The 14,323-nt window shown below is 36.8% G+C and overlaps 1 protein-coding gene across 4 annotated transcripts in view; it reads right to left on the minus strand.

Moving 5' to 3' along the window:
* The window catches only part of SGTB (small glutamine rich tetratricopeptide repeat co-chaperone beta), a 39,302-nt gene that overhangs the window by 10,221 nt on the left and 14,758 nt on the right, over nucleotides 1-14,323 (minus strand). For all 4 annotated transcript variants that reach the window (XM_014781669.2, XM_004422876.2, XM_087443336.1 and 1 more), the window contains exon 5: nucleotides 10,578-10,677. In XM_014781669.2, coding sequence (XP_014637155.1) covers nucleotides 10,578-10,677 — 100 coding nt within the window. The remainder of the gene's footprint in view (nucleotides 1-10,577; nucleotides 10,678-14,323) is intronic.

Raw genomic sequence — 14,323 nt, forward strand, 5'->3', positions numbered from 1 at the left:
ACTAAATATTCCCACTTTATTCATTCAACTAATATATCTATTGGGGGCTAGCTAATGCACAGACATTATTCTAGGCGTAATGGATAGAGCAGTAATCAAAATAATATTCCTGGCCTCAACAGTGCTTAGATTCCTGGGGGAGTGGGGGGAGGTCACAGGCTGTAAAGAAAAGGTGGTGGTGACTCCAGTTTTCTGTCAACATTTCTTCATAAAGCGTGACGGAGACCCTTACTTCTCAAACTAAGATTATAAAATTTGAAAAAAAATAAACATATAGTCTCCTTTGCTTCAGTTAAAAAAATTTAAATGCTAAAGTAAGGATTCAACAAACCTGTTTTGGTAGTTCATGTGAAAAAGAGGTATGGGTTTATTTGACTGACTATTCAACACTAACAGCATGACAAGGACGACCATCAAAAATGACCATTAAAAGAGATATGGAACATATCACTTCCAAATAATTAGAAAGAAAAAAATGAAGTAAAAATAACTCAATCAATACAATAGAAGGCAAAAGAAGAGAGGGGGAGGCAGAAGAAGCCAAAAAATAAGATAGCAGAAAACAATTCAACTATATAAGTAATCACAAGGTTGCCTAGATCAAAATCAGATTCTCAAATTGTAAACATAAGACGTCACCTAAAACATAATCACTCACAGGCTGAAGTTAAAGGGATAGAAAAAGACAGTCAGGCAAACTGAAAGCCAAGCAAAAGAAAGCTGGCGTAGAAACACTAATATAAGACCTAAGGCAAAGAACATTATTAGGAGAGAGAGTCATCATTTATTGATCATCCTTTTTAGTTTAATTTTGTGGAAAACACTTACATGGCTCAGAAGTTAAACCTATATTAAACGTCTCACTCTCATCCTATAGAGGATGGGTGAGAATGGAGTAGATGGGAGGGAAATGCGAATGAGACTTCAAAAAGGATGAAAAAGCAAACCTTCAAACTGAATAAAACAGAAACAAGTGACCCGAACTGTATATCAAAAAGAAAGAATTCAAGCAACTTTCAAGCACAACATTCTGAGTATATATCCTTAGTGAGATACAGTCTAAGGACAAAAAGATAAAATTGCAAAGAAATTCTGAAGTTTACTTCGTAGGTTTGCTAGTAGTGTACCATTGGTGTTTTAATACCAATTGAAGGATATGTCCTTCAATATTGAAGGACAAAGTAAATGAGTAAATATACTGATATTGTTGGAAAGCAGGGTTTTCACTCTGGGAGAAGAGCAATACAAATATAAAATGGAGAAGGTAAGGAAGATCTCTATGACACTGGAATGCAAATTGAAGCTATCTGTATAAACTGATGAGTTTTCAAAAAATATATTTCCTAGCTCTGTCTGAAAGGACCTAGAAGCAACAACACTTCGGTAGCAGTGATCATGTCTTGCAACCAGATCTTGGTTTCTAAATACCATTCTCCACCAAAAGGAACAGGGGCTCCTTGTAAATTAGCTGAACCCAAGTCTAGGGCAGAGAAAGCACAAGGCAATCTGGAATACCTTGTTGTCTCAGAAAGCAAGCAAGTATTCAAAAACAAATGAAGTTACATAAAAGGACATAGACAGTTTAAAGGGGTTCCCACTAGCCAAATATGGGATAATTTAAGTGCAAAAATAATAATTATGGTAATTTATTATAACACATTGACTAGTGAATTTTTAAAAATTCGTGAGTCCATAATGATACCCAAAAATGTTGGGGGAAGGGGAAGGAGAAGGAAAGCAGAAAAGGGGGTGAAGGGAAGAAAGCTCTTCTTTACAGAAATGTGTGAGGGAATATATGTAAAGGAAATGATAAAAGACTGTTGGGGAACATGATATTCACATGATGTGACCCCACAGATTATTTTTAATTACAAAAGGAATAATTCATACAGTGGTCACCACCCTAAGATATCAAACTTAGAATTACCATTATTGGGACAGTTTGAAATTGTGTGCCTCCTAATATAATCCAATAAATGTACACATAATTATTCATGTAGGCTTCATACCAAAATTTCACCTAAATTTAATCATGAGTAAACAATCACACAAATCCAGAATATGGCACATTCTATAAGATCATTGGCCTGAACTCTTCAAAAAAGTCTATGTCATGTAAAACAAACAATCAAGAAAGACAGGGATATTTTCTAGATTAAAAGTGACTAAAGTGACATATCAAAATGCAATTCATGAACCTTAATTGGATTCTGGATCAAAGACATAGCTATAGAAGGTATTTTGGGGACAGTTGGAGAAATTTCACTATTAATGCTAATTTTATGACATGTAAATGGTATCATAGTTATGCAGAGTGTATCCTTATTCTTAGGAGATATATCTGAAGTATTTAGGATCAGAAGAAAATTTTATATGTACGTATATATACACACACACTCACACACCCTGATAGAGAGACAGACAGAGAGAGAGAAAAAATAAATGTGGCAAAATGTGGGCTACTATTCATTCTAGGTCAAGCATATATAGATGTTCATTGTTATCGCTCTTTCAGTAAGTTTGAATAGGTTTTAAATAGGTTTCAATTTGTTTTCCTAAATACATATACATTTAGGAAATATACATATGTAACATGCTGTCATGTGACTGCTTCATCATTACAAGTCTTCAAGTAGAGGCAACCCTCCCTTCTAAAATTCACTCAATCAGTTCATCTGAAACTTCTGTTGAATACCTATAAACCCTGAACCCTGAACTCAAAACCAAATATACAGAGATGAAGAGGATATATCTCTGCCCTCCAACCTTTCACAGCCCAATAGAGAAACAGATAAGTAAATAAATAAATAGGATAAGTGCAAGAAGTATCAAAGGAAGAGGCAACGCAGAGAAAAGTGTGGTTAACCCCTCGCAGAGCTATCTAATAGAACTTTCTGTGATAGAAAAATTCTTTATCTGTGCTATCCAATACAGTAGCCCCTAGACACACGTGACTAAAGAGCATTTGAAATATGCTAGTGCAAATGAGGAACTGAATTTTTTTATTTTATTAATTTTAAGTAATTTACATTTAAACAGCCACATGTGGCTAGGAGCTACCATACTGGACAGCATCACTCCACTGGACATGACAGGGAAGGGTGTAGGGGCGTGGTCAGGGGGTTGAGGAGAAAAAAAATTAAGAAATTCTTCCCAAAGGAAGCAACCCCTAACATGGTCTTGAAGGATGACTAGCACTTGACCAATTAGATAAGTGGGAAATATTCTAGGCAGAGGAAGAAGCACATAAAAGCATAGAGAGATGTCCCAACATGGTATTTTTAAGAAATCAATAAGTTTCACATTACATGTGCATGGAGAGTAGAGAGCACAGGACTGCGGTAGGAGGAAAAGCGAAGATAATAAAGTGAAAAGAAAAGAAAGAGCCTAGATTATAAAAGATTTTATGTATCATGCTGAGGAGCTCAAATTTGATCATGTAGGTGTTTGGAACTAGTGAACAGAAAGCAAGAGTTAGATGATGAATGTCACATTTTAGAAAGGGCTTGCTAGCAGAAGACTGGAGTGGGGAATGAAAGGAGAAATGAGAAGCCAATTGAAGTTACTATTGCACTAGTTTAGCAAAAGTTAAGAACCTGGACTAAAGGAATGGTGATGGAAATGGGGGAGGGCTATAGAAAAGGGAAACATAGAGGATGACTCCCCGATCTCTGGCTTCAGATACTGATAATAAGACAAGGAATAAAGCAGAGAGAATCAGACCCAGACAGAAGAGTGGGCAGAAAGGAAGAGGAGGACTATGTTTTAGTCTTGCTGGCTTTAGCTTTAGATATAAACTGCAAGCTAGGAGGAAAGCAAATTTGTGTGGCACAAAAGAAAGAGGGGAGGCGTCTGAACCTCTGAGGCCAGGAGAGGGAAGAGAAATCAGCCTGTATTTGAATCTTCTGTGAGATGAAGCCAAACATGCCAGTGTCTGAACTGAATAACAATGTGGTCTGCTCCCTGTGCCCCTGCTGTCTGGTTATCAGGGCATAACTAATGAAATTCCTGCAGAACAATACAGTCAGAGTCACCATGCTTTCAGATACCCTCGCTTTCTTTACCTTGTTAGAGCAAAAGCATGAATACAACTTGTGTTCTATTTTTATAGAAAATAAGGCAGAAAAAACATTGCAGGTCCTTATGTTTCCCAGGCTGTATATCATGCATAAATAAATCATAGCAAAAGCCTATTGCTGCAACTAAAAAAGTCTTACATCGTTTTTGAAAGGAACAAATATTGAAAAGCCTAGAACTATGCTAGGGAGTTTGTATATATTATCACTCCTCACAACTACCCTGTGAAGTGGTTAGTATTGTCTCTGTTTTACAAGTGAGGAAATTGAGGCCCAAAAAGGTTAAGTGGCTGCCCAAGGTCACATAGCTAGTAAGTGGCTAAACTGAGATTTGGCTACAAGTTCAACAAACCAAGTTCAAATCTCAGTGAACCTAGGACTACATGCTGCTTATGGAAGTGGAGGAAAACAAGATGCAAAATAATGAGGTCTCTGTTCCCATCTTTCTCAGAGCTCATGCTGTCACTAGCATTCCTTGGTGCAATGGCCTGATGCTGCCTAATTTTGCCTTTTAAATTATGCTCTCCAACCTAAAATGCTTTCCCCTCCCCTCAGTCTATCCAAGTTCTACCTGTCTGTCAAATCCAGCTCCAACTCAAATTCCCCATCACCTGAGAGGCCTTCCAGGCAAGTTCTCTCCATCATGCTCTCTCTTCTTCCCGTATATCTTTAATTCCATTTACTGCCTCTGTCACCCAACCATCCAGCCACCCCAGAAACCTGAGACAACTATGGGTAAAGTAATGTCCTCAGCACTGAGATTGTACAAAAGAAATAAGAACATGGTTTAGGGACAGAAGACATAGAAAAACTAGCTGTTCATTTCATATTATAAAGTACTCGGAAATGTTTTAGACCTATACTCAATCATTTGTTGTTTCATGTACACAAATGTTAATGTCTGGGCACTTCAACGTCACTGGAAATTTCTTATATTTCATCTATAGTCTTCCATGCATCCAAGAAAAACTGGCTGAACTCCTGTAAGGCACAGTGCTAGGTACTACAGGGGATACAAAGAGATACAAGATCCAATCTCTGCCCTTCACATGAAGAAAGAAAACAAATGTGCACATAACTATAAGAAAGGCAAAACATATGATAAACTTATATAAATGTCACATATCATAGTAAGTGCTAAGAGTACAGAAAGAAAGAAAAGGTAAGTAACAAATTTTCAAGGAAGGACTCAGGTTTTCCTTGTATCTAAGCTAAGTCTACAGCATCATTAGGATCCTAAAAGGCCAAAATAGAAGATAAACATTAGAAAAGAAAGATTCATGCTTAAGAAATGTGCCAACTGGTCATTTATATATTTATATTACATATACGTTACTTCTATAAAAAGTAAACTTTCCTTCATCCTAGCAAGTTTAGTGTGTGAACAATATTTTAATTAGTAATAAAACTGTGAAAATGAATATTAAGAGGAAGGTTTAGTTCTGCTATTCTGAGCTTCCAACTCTTGGCAGCCTGCTGGCTAAGAAAAATGGCAAGGGGTAGTTGGCAACACTACAGACTATTGAGCTATTTATAGTTACTCGAGTCTAAAAAAGAAAAGGACTCTAAAGCTTTTTCAATATTCGTATTGAATATACAAATAAAGTTTTCTGATTATTTAATATTAAATTGCATGCTCTATTACTGAACTCCTCAGGGAAAAGTATACTATTTAAATACAAAAGAGAAGCATAATTATTGATTTCAATTTAACAATAATCAAATGAAAGCACAGGTATTGCCAAGAATCTCTTCTAATACAGTACTAGTGGACATATTCATGAGCCCTCATCTCATTAAAAATAAATGACTCATTTAGGCTCAGATTTACCATTTTCATAGTTAGAAGTATATGGCTTACTGTGCTCTATAAATAAGCAATTTTCTCATAGCATATCTGGTCATAACATCTTGTGACACTATTAAAATGTATTTATTTCAAGATTTTATATGCTAAATTAAAACATATGTATATTCATCTGATTAGAGAATAAAATTCATAAAACCACAACATAAAACCACAGCTTGGGGATATCGTTCTTCACAAATTATTTGGATTTTCTATTTTTCTGGGCAAGATTATTAGAACAGATTAATAAAGGGTTTTTTTTGTGAAGAAAGAAAATGAAGGTTTCCAGTATGGCCAACTAAATTCCTATAGATCCAACCCTTCCACAAATAACAACTATAAATTCTGTACAAAATAAAAAATACAAAACAAACAAACAAAAACTAAAAGCAGCCCAGGTGACCATAAATAGGAAAATGGCTAAGCAAACTGGAGTACATTCAAGCAATGGAATGCTACTGAATGCTAGTATTATATGCTAAAGCAATAATAAAGAAGAAAGAACCACTGATACATGCAACAACATGGTTGAATCTCAAAACCATTATGCTGAGCAAAAAAAGTCTCATACAAAAGGGTACATATGGTATGATTCCTTTTATATGAAATTCTAAAAGAAACAAATCGAATTTATGGTGGGGGAAAAAAGCCAAAATAATGGTTGGCCCCAGTGAGTGTTGTAGGCAACTGACTCTGAGGGGCCTGTGGCACTTCCTGGGCTGATGGTAATTTTCAATATCTTGATAGGGGTTTGGGTTATACAGGTGTATGCATTTGTCAAAACTCAGTGAAAGTACAATTAAGATTTGTGCATTTTCTTGCATGTCAATTTTACCTCAAAATAAAAAAATGTAAACAAATATTGAACTCTAGTTAATAATATGCAAGCTAAAGTATTTAGGGGGAAGTGTAGTGATGGCTGCAATTTACCTTGAAATGCATCAAAAATAAGATGGAGCAATGAAGACAGTTGAACAAATATGAGTATTCACTGTAAACTTCTTTGAACTTTGAACATTTTCATAAAAAACGTTGGAGACAAAAAAAGAAAGAAAATGACAGTAGATTAATTTAGGACAAGTCCTATCACACTAACATCATTTCCTTTTTATTTTAACAGAGTTGTCACCAGACTGGTAAATCAGAGACAGACAACTGACAACATATTTGGACCCCCCAAAATTTCTCTCTCTCTTCATATTCCCGATCAAGGCAAAAAACCCAGACTGTGTAAATAATGATAATAACTATTGTTGTGTCCAACGCTCTGTACTAGACACTTTCCATGTATTAACTATTTGATCTCTCCAACAATCCTATGAGGTAAGTACTATTATCCACATTTTACCAACGGGGAAACTAAGGCATGGATGTGTTAGGTAATTTGCTGAAGGCCACATAGGTAGTAAGTGGTAGAGCCAGAAATCAGAATTCAAGGAGTCTGGATTAGAAGCCTGCTCTCAACCTCTTCCCTATCATTGATCCATTAGTTGACTTTGTAATACAATGTGATATAATGTAAGATACGAAACTCTTTTCAAGTTTGTGGATGTCATGAAACTAGGAACAGAAGCAAATATATTACTTCACAAATTATCCACAAAGGTTAAGGGACATATAAATAAGAGACTGTAATAAGATAAAATTCTATAGCGATAAAATATAAGGTCCTCCATTTGAGTCCAGACAACCAAATTTACCTCCAGTGACAGGAATGGTGCACAGCAGGTGTTTGGCAAGAACCTGTCAAATGAATACAGGATTGAATGATAGGATAGAGAGAATGTGTGAAAAAGGAGGCTTTAATAAACCAAAAGTGAAATATGAATTTAATAAATAACGCTACAAAATGCTAATATATAAGTGTGTTATCTACAAATAGGTTGAATGAGAGCTCTATGAGACTGTTCTGGTCAGACTGATTCCAGCCATACTGTGTTAACTTCTGGGAACTGCACAGTAATAGACACAGGTAAACTGGAGCAAGTTGAGAGCAAAAGTGCAGGACTTCAAGCTGTACCAGCTGAGGTTTAATTGAAGAGGCTGCAAATGTTTAATGTGGAGAAGAGAACTTAAGTGAACATGGTAGCAAACGTCAAAATGTCAGGTACTGTCATGAAAAAGAAGAATCATACACATTCTCTAATTGCCCTTAAGAATAAAAAGCAAGCCAACTGAGAGAAGCTCCAGGAAAATAAATTCAGTGTCAATATAAGGAAGACTTCTCTAACAGATATAAGACAAAAGAAAAGGAGGGAGAAGGGACCATCTCAGAAGGGTATAAATACCCTGAACATGGTAAGAATAACTCAATGAAAGATTAGACCAAAGTAAAGTAAAGATCTTTCTTCAAATATAAGAACTTACTATATAATCAAAGGTAATTTTTATAATTTTTATAAAGCACTGTTATAAAAAGTTTCAGACTGGTTAAAATAGTCATACCAGTCTCATACTAAAATTGACAGGAGATGATAAAATTTAAATGTAAAGGAAAAATAAGAAAATAGTCTGTCAAATCTGTAAATAGGAGAGCTTTAAGCCTAAAAATATTGGAATAAAATTCAAAAGAAAACAAAACCAAATTTGTCCATATAAATATTTAAAACTTTTATATATAAAAAATTAAAAGGCAAACAATAGGCTGTGCAATTAGACAAAATGATTACGTCTTTAATATAGAGCTATGCTGTCCAATACAGTAGCCACAAGCCACATGTGGCTATTTAAATTTAAATTGATTAATTAAAATTCATCTTTATTAACTAAACATTAAAAATTTAGTTACTCAACTTCACTAGCCACATTTCAAGTGCTCAGTAGCCACTGTGGCTACTGACTACTGTATTGGCCAATGCAGATATAAAATATTTTCGTCATTGCAAAAAGTTCTATTGGGACTTTAATATTTAAAACAGAATAATTTAGTGCAGGGAATTCGTTACATAGCTAATAGAAGAACTGAGATGCCAAATGGGGTTGTGCAGCAATCCAGAGATTAGCAACAGCAGGAAGCCATCACCATCCCTAAGACAAAAGACAAAGTACAGAGCCCAAAACCCAACATCACCTGGTAAAAGCTAGGACCATAGCAGGTGTCTTGGGTGGGAGCTGGAGACAAGGATGAGAAGCAGCCATGCTGGATAAACACTCTGATGTAAAAAGAGGGGAAGAAATACCCCGACTTCTCCCTTCTGTCCTCCAATCTCTTGCCAGCACCTCCCATGGCTGAAGCCAGACAAAACCCAGGTGACAAAGGAGTCTGGGAAATGCAGCCTATAGGGGTCAGACCCATGTTAAAAAGGGCAGAACAGAGAAAGAAAGAAAGAAGTCTGAGGTCAAACAGGCTAAGGCCTGGCACAGGTACAAAGAGATAATTTAGAGAAAAAAACACAAGTGGCCAACATTTAAAAAATGTCCAAGGGGCTAGCCCAGTGGCTAGGTGGTTAAGTTCACGTGCTCTGCTTTGGCGGCCCGGAGTTCGCGGGTTTGGATCCCGGGCATGGACCTACACACCACTCATCAAGCCATGCTGTGGTGGCATCCCATATACAAAGTAGAGGAAGACTGGCACAGATGTTAGCTCAGAGCCAATCTGCCTTACCAAAAAAAAAAAAAAAAAAAAAAGTCCAATCTCATCAGTAATTAAATGTAAATTAGAACAATTACTATTAAAATAACAATAATAGTAAATTAACAATAATAAATAATAATTCAAGTACTTAGTACTGACAAGGGTGTGGTAAAAACAGATACACTTATACACTCCTGGGGAGGAAATTAATTTTCAAAGAAGTTGGAACAATTTTGCCATTTGCATCAACAATTTTTTAAATGTTCATACTGTTAGACCTACTGAGTGCATTTCCAAAGATAAATCCAAAGGCCAGAAAGTCTGAAGTCCATAAAATAATTTTAGAAACAAAGATGTTCACTGCAGCTTTATAATATTGAAAAAAAAAAAATGGACAACCTCAATGTCTTCCAGTCAGTCAACAGGTAAGTAAATTGAGGTACATCTATCCATTTTTTGTGTGTGTGTGTGAGGAGCCCTATGCTAACATCTGCCAATCCTCCTCTTTTTTTTGCTGAAGAAGACCGGCCCTGGGCTAACATCCATGCCCATCTTCCTCCACTTTATATGGGACGCCACCACAGCATGGCTTGACAAGCGGTGTGTCAGTGTGCGCCCAGGATCCGAACCGGCGAACCCCGGGCCGCCACCGCAGAGCGCTCACACTTAACCGCTTGTACCACCAGGCCGGCCCATATCCATTTATTAAAAAATAACACTGAGTGCTTGTTTGCCAGCCATGGTCATAGGTGCTGGAAATATGAAAAAGATTAAGAGGTAATAACAGGCAAATTTGTATCAATTTAAATAATGTTTGTGAAGGATTTCAATACATGAAGGACATGTTTATGATATGCTAACGAATAAAGCTGAATCTAAAATTGATTACACTTACATCACACAAAATATGCCAGAAGTTTAGTAACAGTGGTTGCCTCTAAGTGTTAACTTTATTTTTTTCCTTCTTTATACTTTTATGAACTTTCAAAATTTTCTAAATGAATTTTACAGTTCTCCCTCAGAGCTACGTATGCAAATGTTTTAGAACTGTAAACCTGGTACAATAGTGCCAGTTTACCTGTTGCAATAATAAACCGCATTATTTGGATCCAGTTCTATTGCCTGTGTGTAACAAGCCACTGCAGCAGCATAATTTTCTTCTTTCATGTGGTTATTGCCTAAAATAAAATAATAAATAGGTACAGTAAGTACAATATACAGAAAAAATATAAAGTCTGAAAGATAAATTTTAATCACAGAAACTACAATAATACAAAGATCAGCAACATGATTTTTCAGTCACACTGCAGACAAATTTTATATTGTACTATAGAGTTGATACCCCTTAGCCCTCAGTGTGTTTGAATGATTTTAATAATGCAGTCTTGAAAAAAATTAATTTTGTGTCCTTTATAAAATCCAGGCTTCAATAAGTGAGTAAATGCAACAGTTATGATTATCTCATGGCAAAATCTAATCTCTCCTCACCTTCCTTATCTTCACCTGTCTCCTGCCTTTTAGAGCTGCCCCACCCCACCCCAGATGCCATACCCTCCTCAGTCACCACCTCAGTCTGGACCGGGTCTCCCACTCCTTCCCTGTCAGACATCCATCTGCTGAAGAACCAAGCCCTCAGAACTCTGCTGTGCTGGTAAGCTGGTAAAACTAATCATGCTAATGTGTTATTGGCAGATAATATTTTTATGTGCTAGACCTTCCAGACATAGATTCTTTTTAAAAAGGGGATTATTAGAGATTAATTTTTAGAAAGAATTTCAGATTACAGTGCTAGCCCACAGGGCACTGATTTTCAGGAAGGGCATCTGCAGGTACATCTGGCAATAATTTAGCTGGGTTAACAACTGGCAGTAAAATAAAGGATTCCCTGCAGCTATCTTTTATATTCCAGTAAACAGAAAAAAATGGCCTAGTCACTTTTAAGAACCAATGTTCAAAACTGAAATTTTTAAAACGCTAGGATTAGGAGGGAGGATTTACACATCACAAAAGCCTCTATTATTCCTTCCAGCTTTCTCTAAACCAGCAGCTCTCTAATTAGCCTTGTTTTTTAAGAGATTATTAGCTACTTAATGGGAGAAGGAGGGTGTAAATTTGCCAGGAACAGAAACAGGAAGATTAAAGGAAAGGCGGGTAGACAAAAGCATCCAAATAATACAAAAATTACTGCAAATAATGAATCAGACGTGGGGCCAGCCCGGGGGCCTAGTGGTTAAGTTCATGCACTCTGCTTTGGTGGCCCCGGGTCTGTGGTTCAGATCCCGGGAGCAGACCTACACGCCGCTTACCAAGCCGTGCTGTGGCGGCCTCCCACGCATAAAGTAGGGGAAGATGGGCACGGATGTTAGCCCAGGGCCAATCTTCCTCAGCAAAAACAGGAGGATTGGCAACAGATGTTAGCTCAGGGCTAATCTTCCTCACACACACACACAAAAAGAATCAGAAATGAATATAAAGAGTGACTGCTAATGGGTACATGGTTTCTTTTTGGGGTGATAAAAATTTTCTATAATTGTGGTGATGGCTGCACAACTCTGTGAATATACTAGAAACCAATTAATTTGTAAACTTTAAAGGAGCAAATTGCATGGTATGTGAACTATAGCTCAATAAAGTGTTTTCTGTGTGTGTGTATGAGGAAGATCAGCCCTGAGCTAACATCTGATGCCAATCCTCCCCTTTTGGCTGAGGAAGATTGGCCCTGGGCTAACATCTGTGCCCATCTTCCTCCACTTTATATGGAACGCTGCCACAGCATAGCTTGACGAGGGGCGCGTCGGTGCGCGCCCAGGATCCGAACCCCATGCCATCACAGCTGAACGTGCGTACTTAACCGCTACGCCTCCGGCCCAGCCCAACAAAGTGTTTTTTAAAAGTTAAAAAAAAAAAAAAAAAAAATTGGGCCGGCCCCATGGCTTGGCAGTTGGGTGCTCGCGCTCCACTACTGGCAGCCCAGGTTCGGAACCGGGCTCGCACTGATGCACCACTTCTCCAGCCATGCTGAGGCCGAGTCCCACATACAGCAACTAGAAGGATGTGCAACTATGACATACAACTATTTACTGGGGCTTTGGGGAAAAAAAGGAGGAGGATTGGCAATAGATGTTAGCTCAGAGCCAGTCTTCCTCAGGAAAAAAGAGAGGAGGATTAGCATGGATGTTAGCTCAGGGCTGATCTTCCTCACATAAATAAATAAATAAATAAATAAATAAATTTAGATCCCCACTTCGAAAAAGAAATTAATATAAAGCCTTTAAGGAAGCTAAGAGGATTACATAGTTTTTATAATTCAGCAAAAAGTTAACAACATTAGTCTAGGTACTTAAATAGATTTGCTTCCTCCATGTAAAAGATTTATATTTCCTGGGTTACTGGGATTTTCCTGTTGCTGTTGGATTTTTTTGTCCTGGGAGGGCACTTTATTACCATTATTAAAACCTATTTTATGACTTTTCCTATAAACCACCTCAAATGTGTAGATACTGTGTGGTATATATACATACTATATGTATATATACATTTATACATATTAATGATAAAAAGCTTCAAGCCATAAAATATTCAGTATGCAAAAATTCAGGACACAAAGGAAGAAATTTGTGAAGATAAATATAACTAAGCATTGTACCGTACTTTATAGTTACATGGTACTCTCCTAAAAATTGTCTCCTTTAATTCTCTACTAGGAGATAAGCCCATACTTCTGTGACATGTCAGAGAACGATACCAATAAACCATTCCTGGTTTCGCCTGATCTTATCGCAGCTCTTCAGAAGCAAAGCACACAAAAATATTTGAAAGCAACCTTCTGGGAAAGTACTAGTTGGCTAGAAGCCTTGATTAACACAGATGAGTGTAACATGCAGCCTGCAATAACCCCATGCCTAATGATCTACCATGGCCATTTGTTTTCATGTGAATAGCAAAACCTGTATGAAATGACGATTGCTTTAACTTTGTGTGTAATGTGTCTTAGATGTGACATGTCTTAGTGAAAACAAAGAATAAAAGCTTTTGGTTAAAAGCTAAAACAGTAAGTAATTCAACCTACCCATGTTGCCACAGTAAACAAGTCTCACCCTGCGTATCCCCCAACCCTCATCTTACTAACATTCATTATATCAAAACAAACTCTACAGGGAATGCAGTCTCCCAAGGGGGTAAACACGAGGGACAAAAATAAAATTTCAATTTGCCATTTATTCAACATTATTACTAGAGCTAAACCAAGAGAGCTGCAAAAGCAAAATGCTGTGGAGAATACACTGCATCACTGAGGATTTCACGCACTACAAAAATCTGAGTGAGTACAAAACAAAACGTTAAAGTGTTTTGATTAGAAACTAATATATGAAAAATGCATTTGTATCTGGATAGTTTAAATCCAAACTCTTTGGGGAATAATATAACTCAAATGACAAGGAGGCTTTGGTTGCTTTATTTTGCATGTAATTTATTAAAGTCATAATATTCTAAAATTTTAAGTCACTGTATTGATATCATTTCTTAGAGGAAATAAAAAATTGAAACTGAAATCAGTCTATTTCTTAGAAACACAGCACTTTATAATGTAATCCTAAGAAGATAATCCACAGTAGTGAAAATATAGACAAAGATATTAAGACAATGTTACTTAGGATTACAAAATTACCTGTCTAGATAAGTAAGTCATGGTCTAATAGTACCATGGAACACTATGCAGCCATTAAAAACGGTGCTATAGGTGTGTATTTATAGACCTGCTAGAGATGACCAGTCCTGAGGAATAGGAAAAGCACACTCTTGTCCATATCTACCTTTTTAGAT

This window comes from Ceratotherium simum, chromosome 18, assembly GCF_057802395.1.
Source record: "Ceratotherium simum simum isolate JZ-2026a chromosome 18, ASM5780239v1, whole genome shotgun sequence".
NCBI lineage: Eukaryota > Metazoa > Chordata > Mammalia > Perissodactyla > Rhinocerotidae > Ceratotherium > Ceratotherium simum.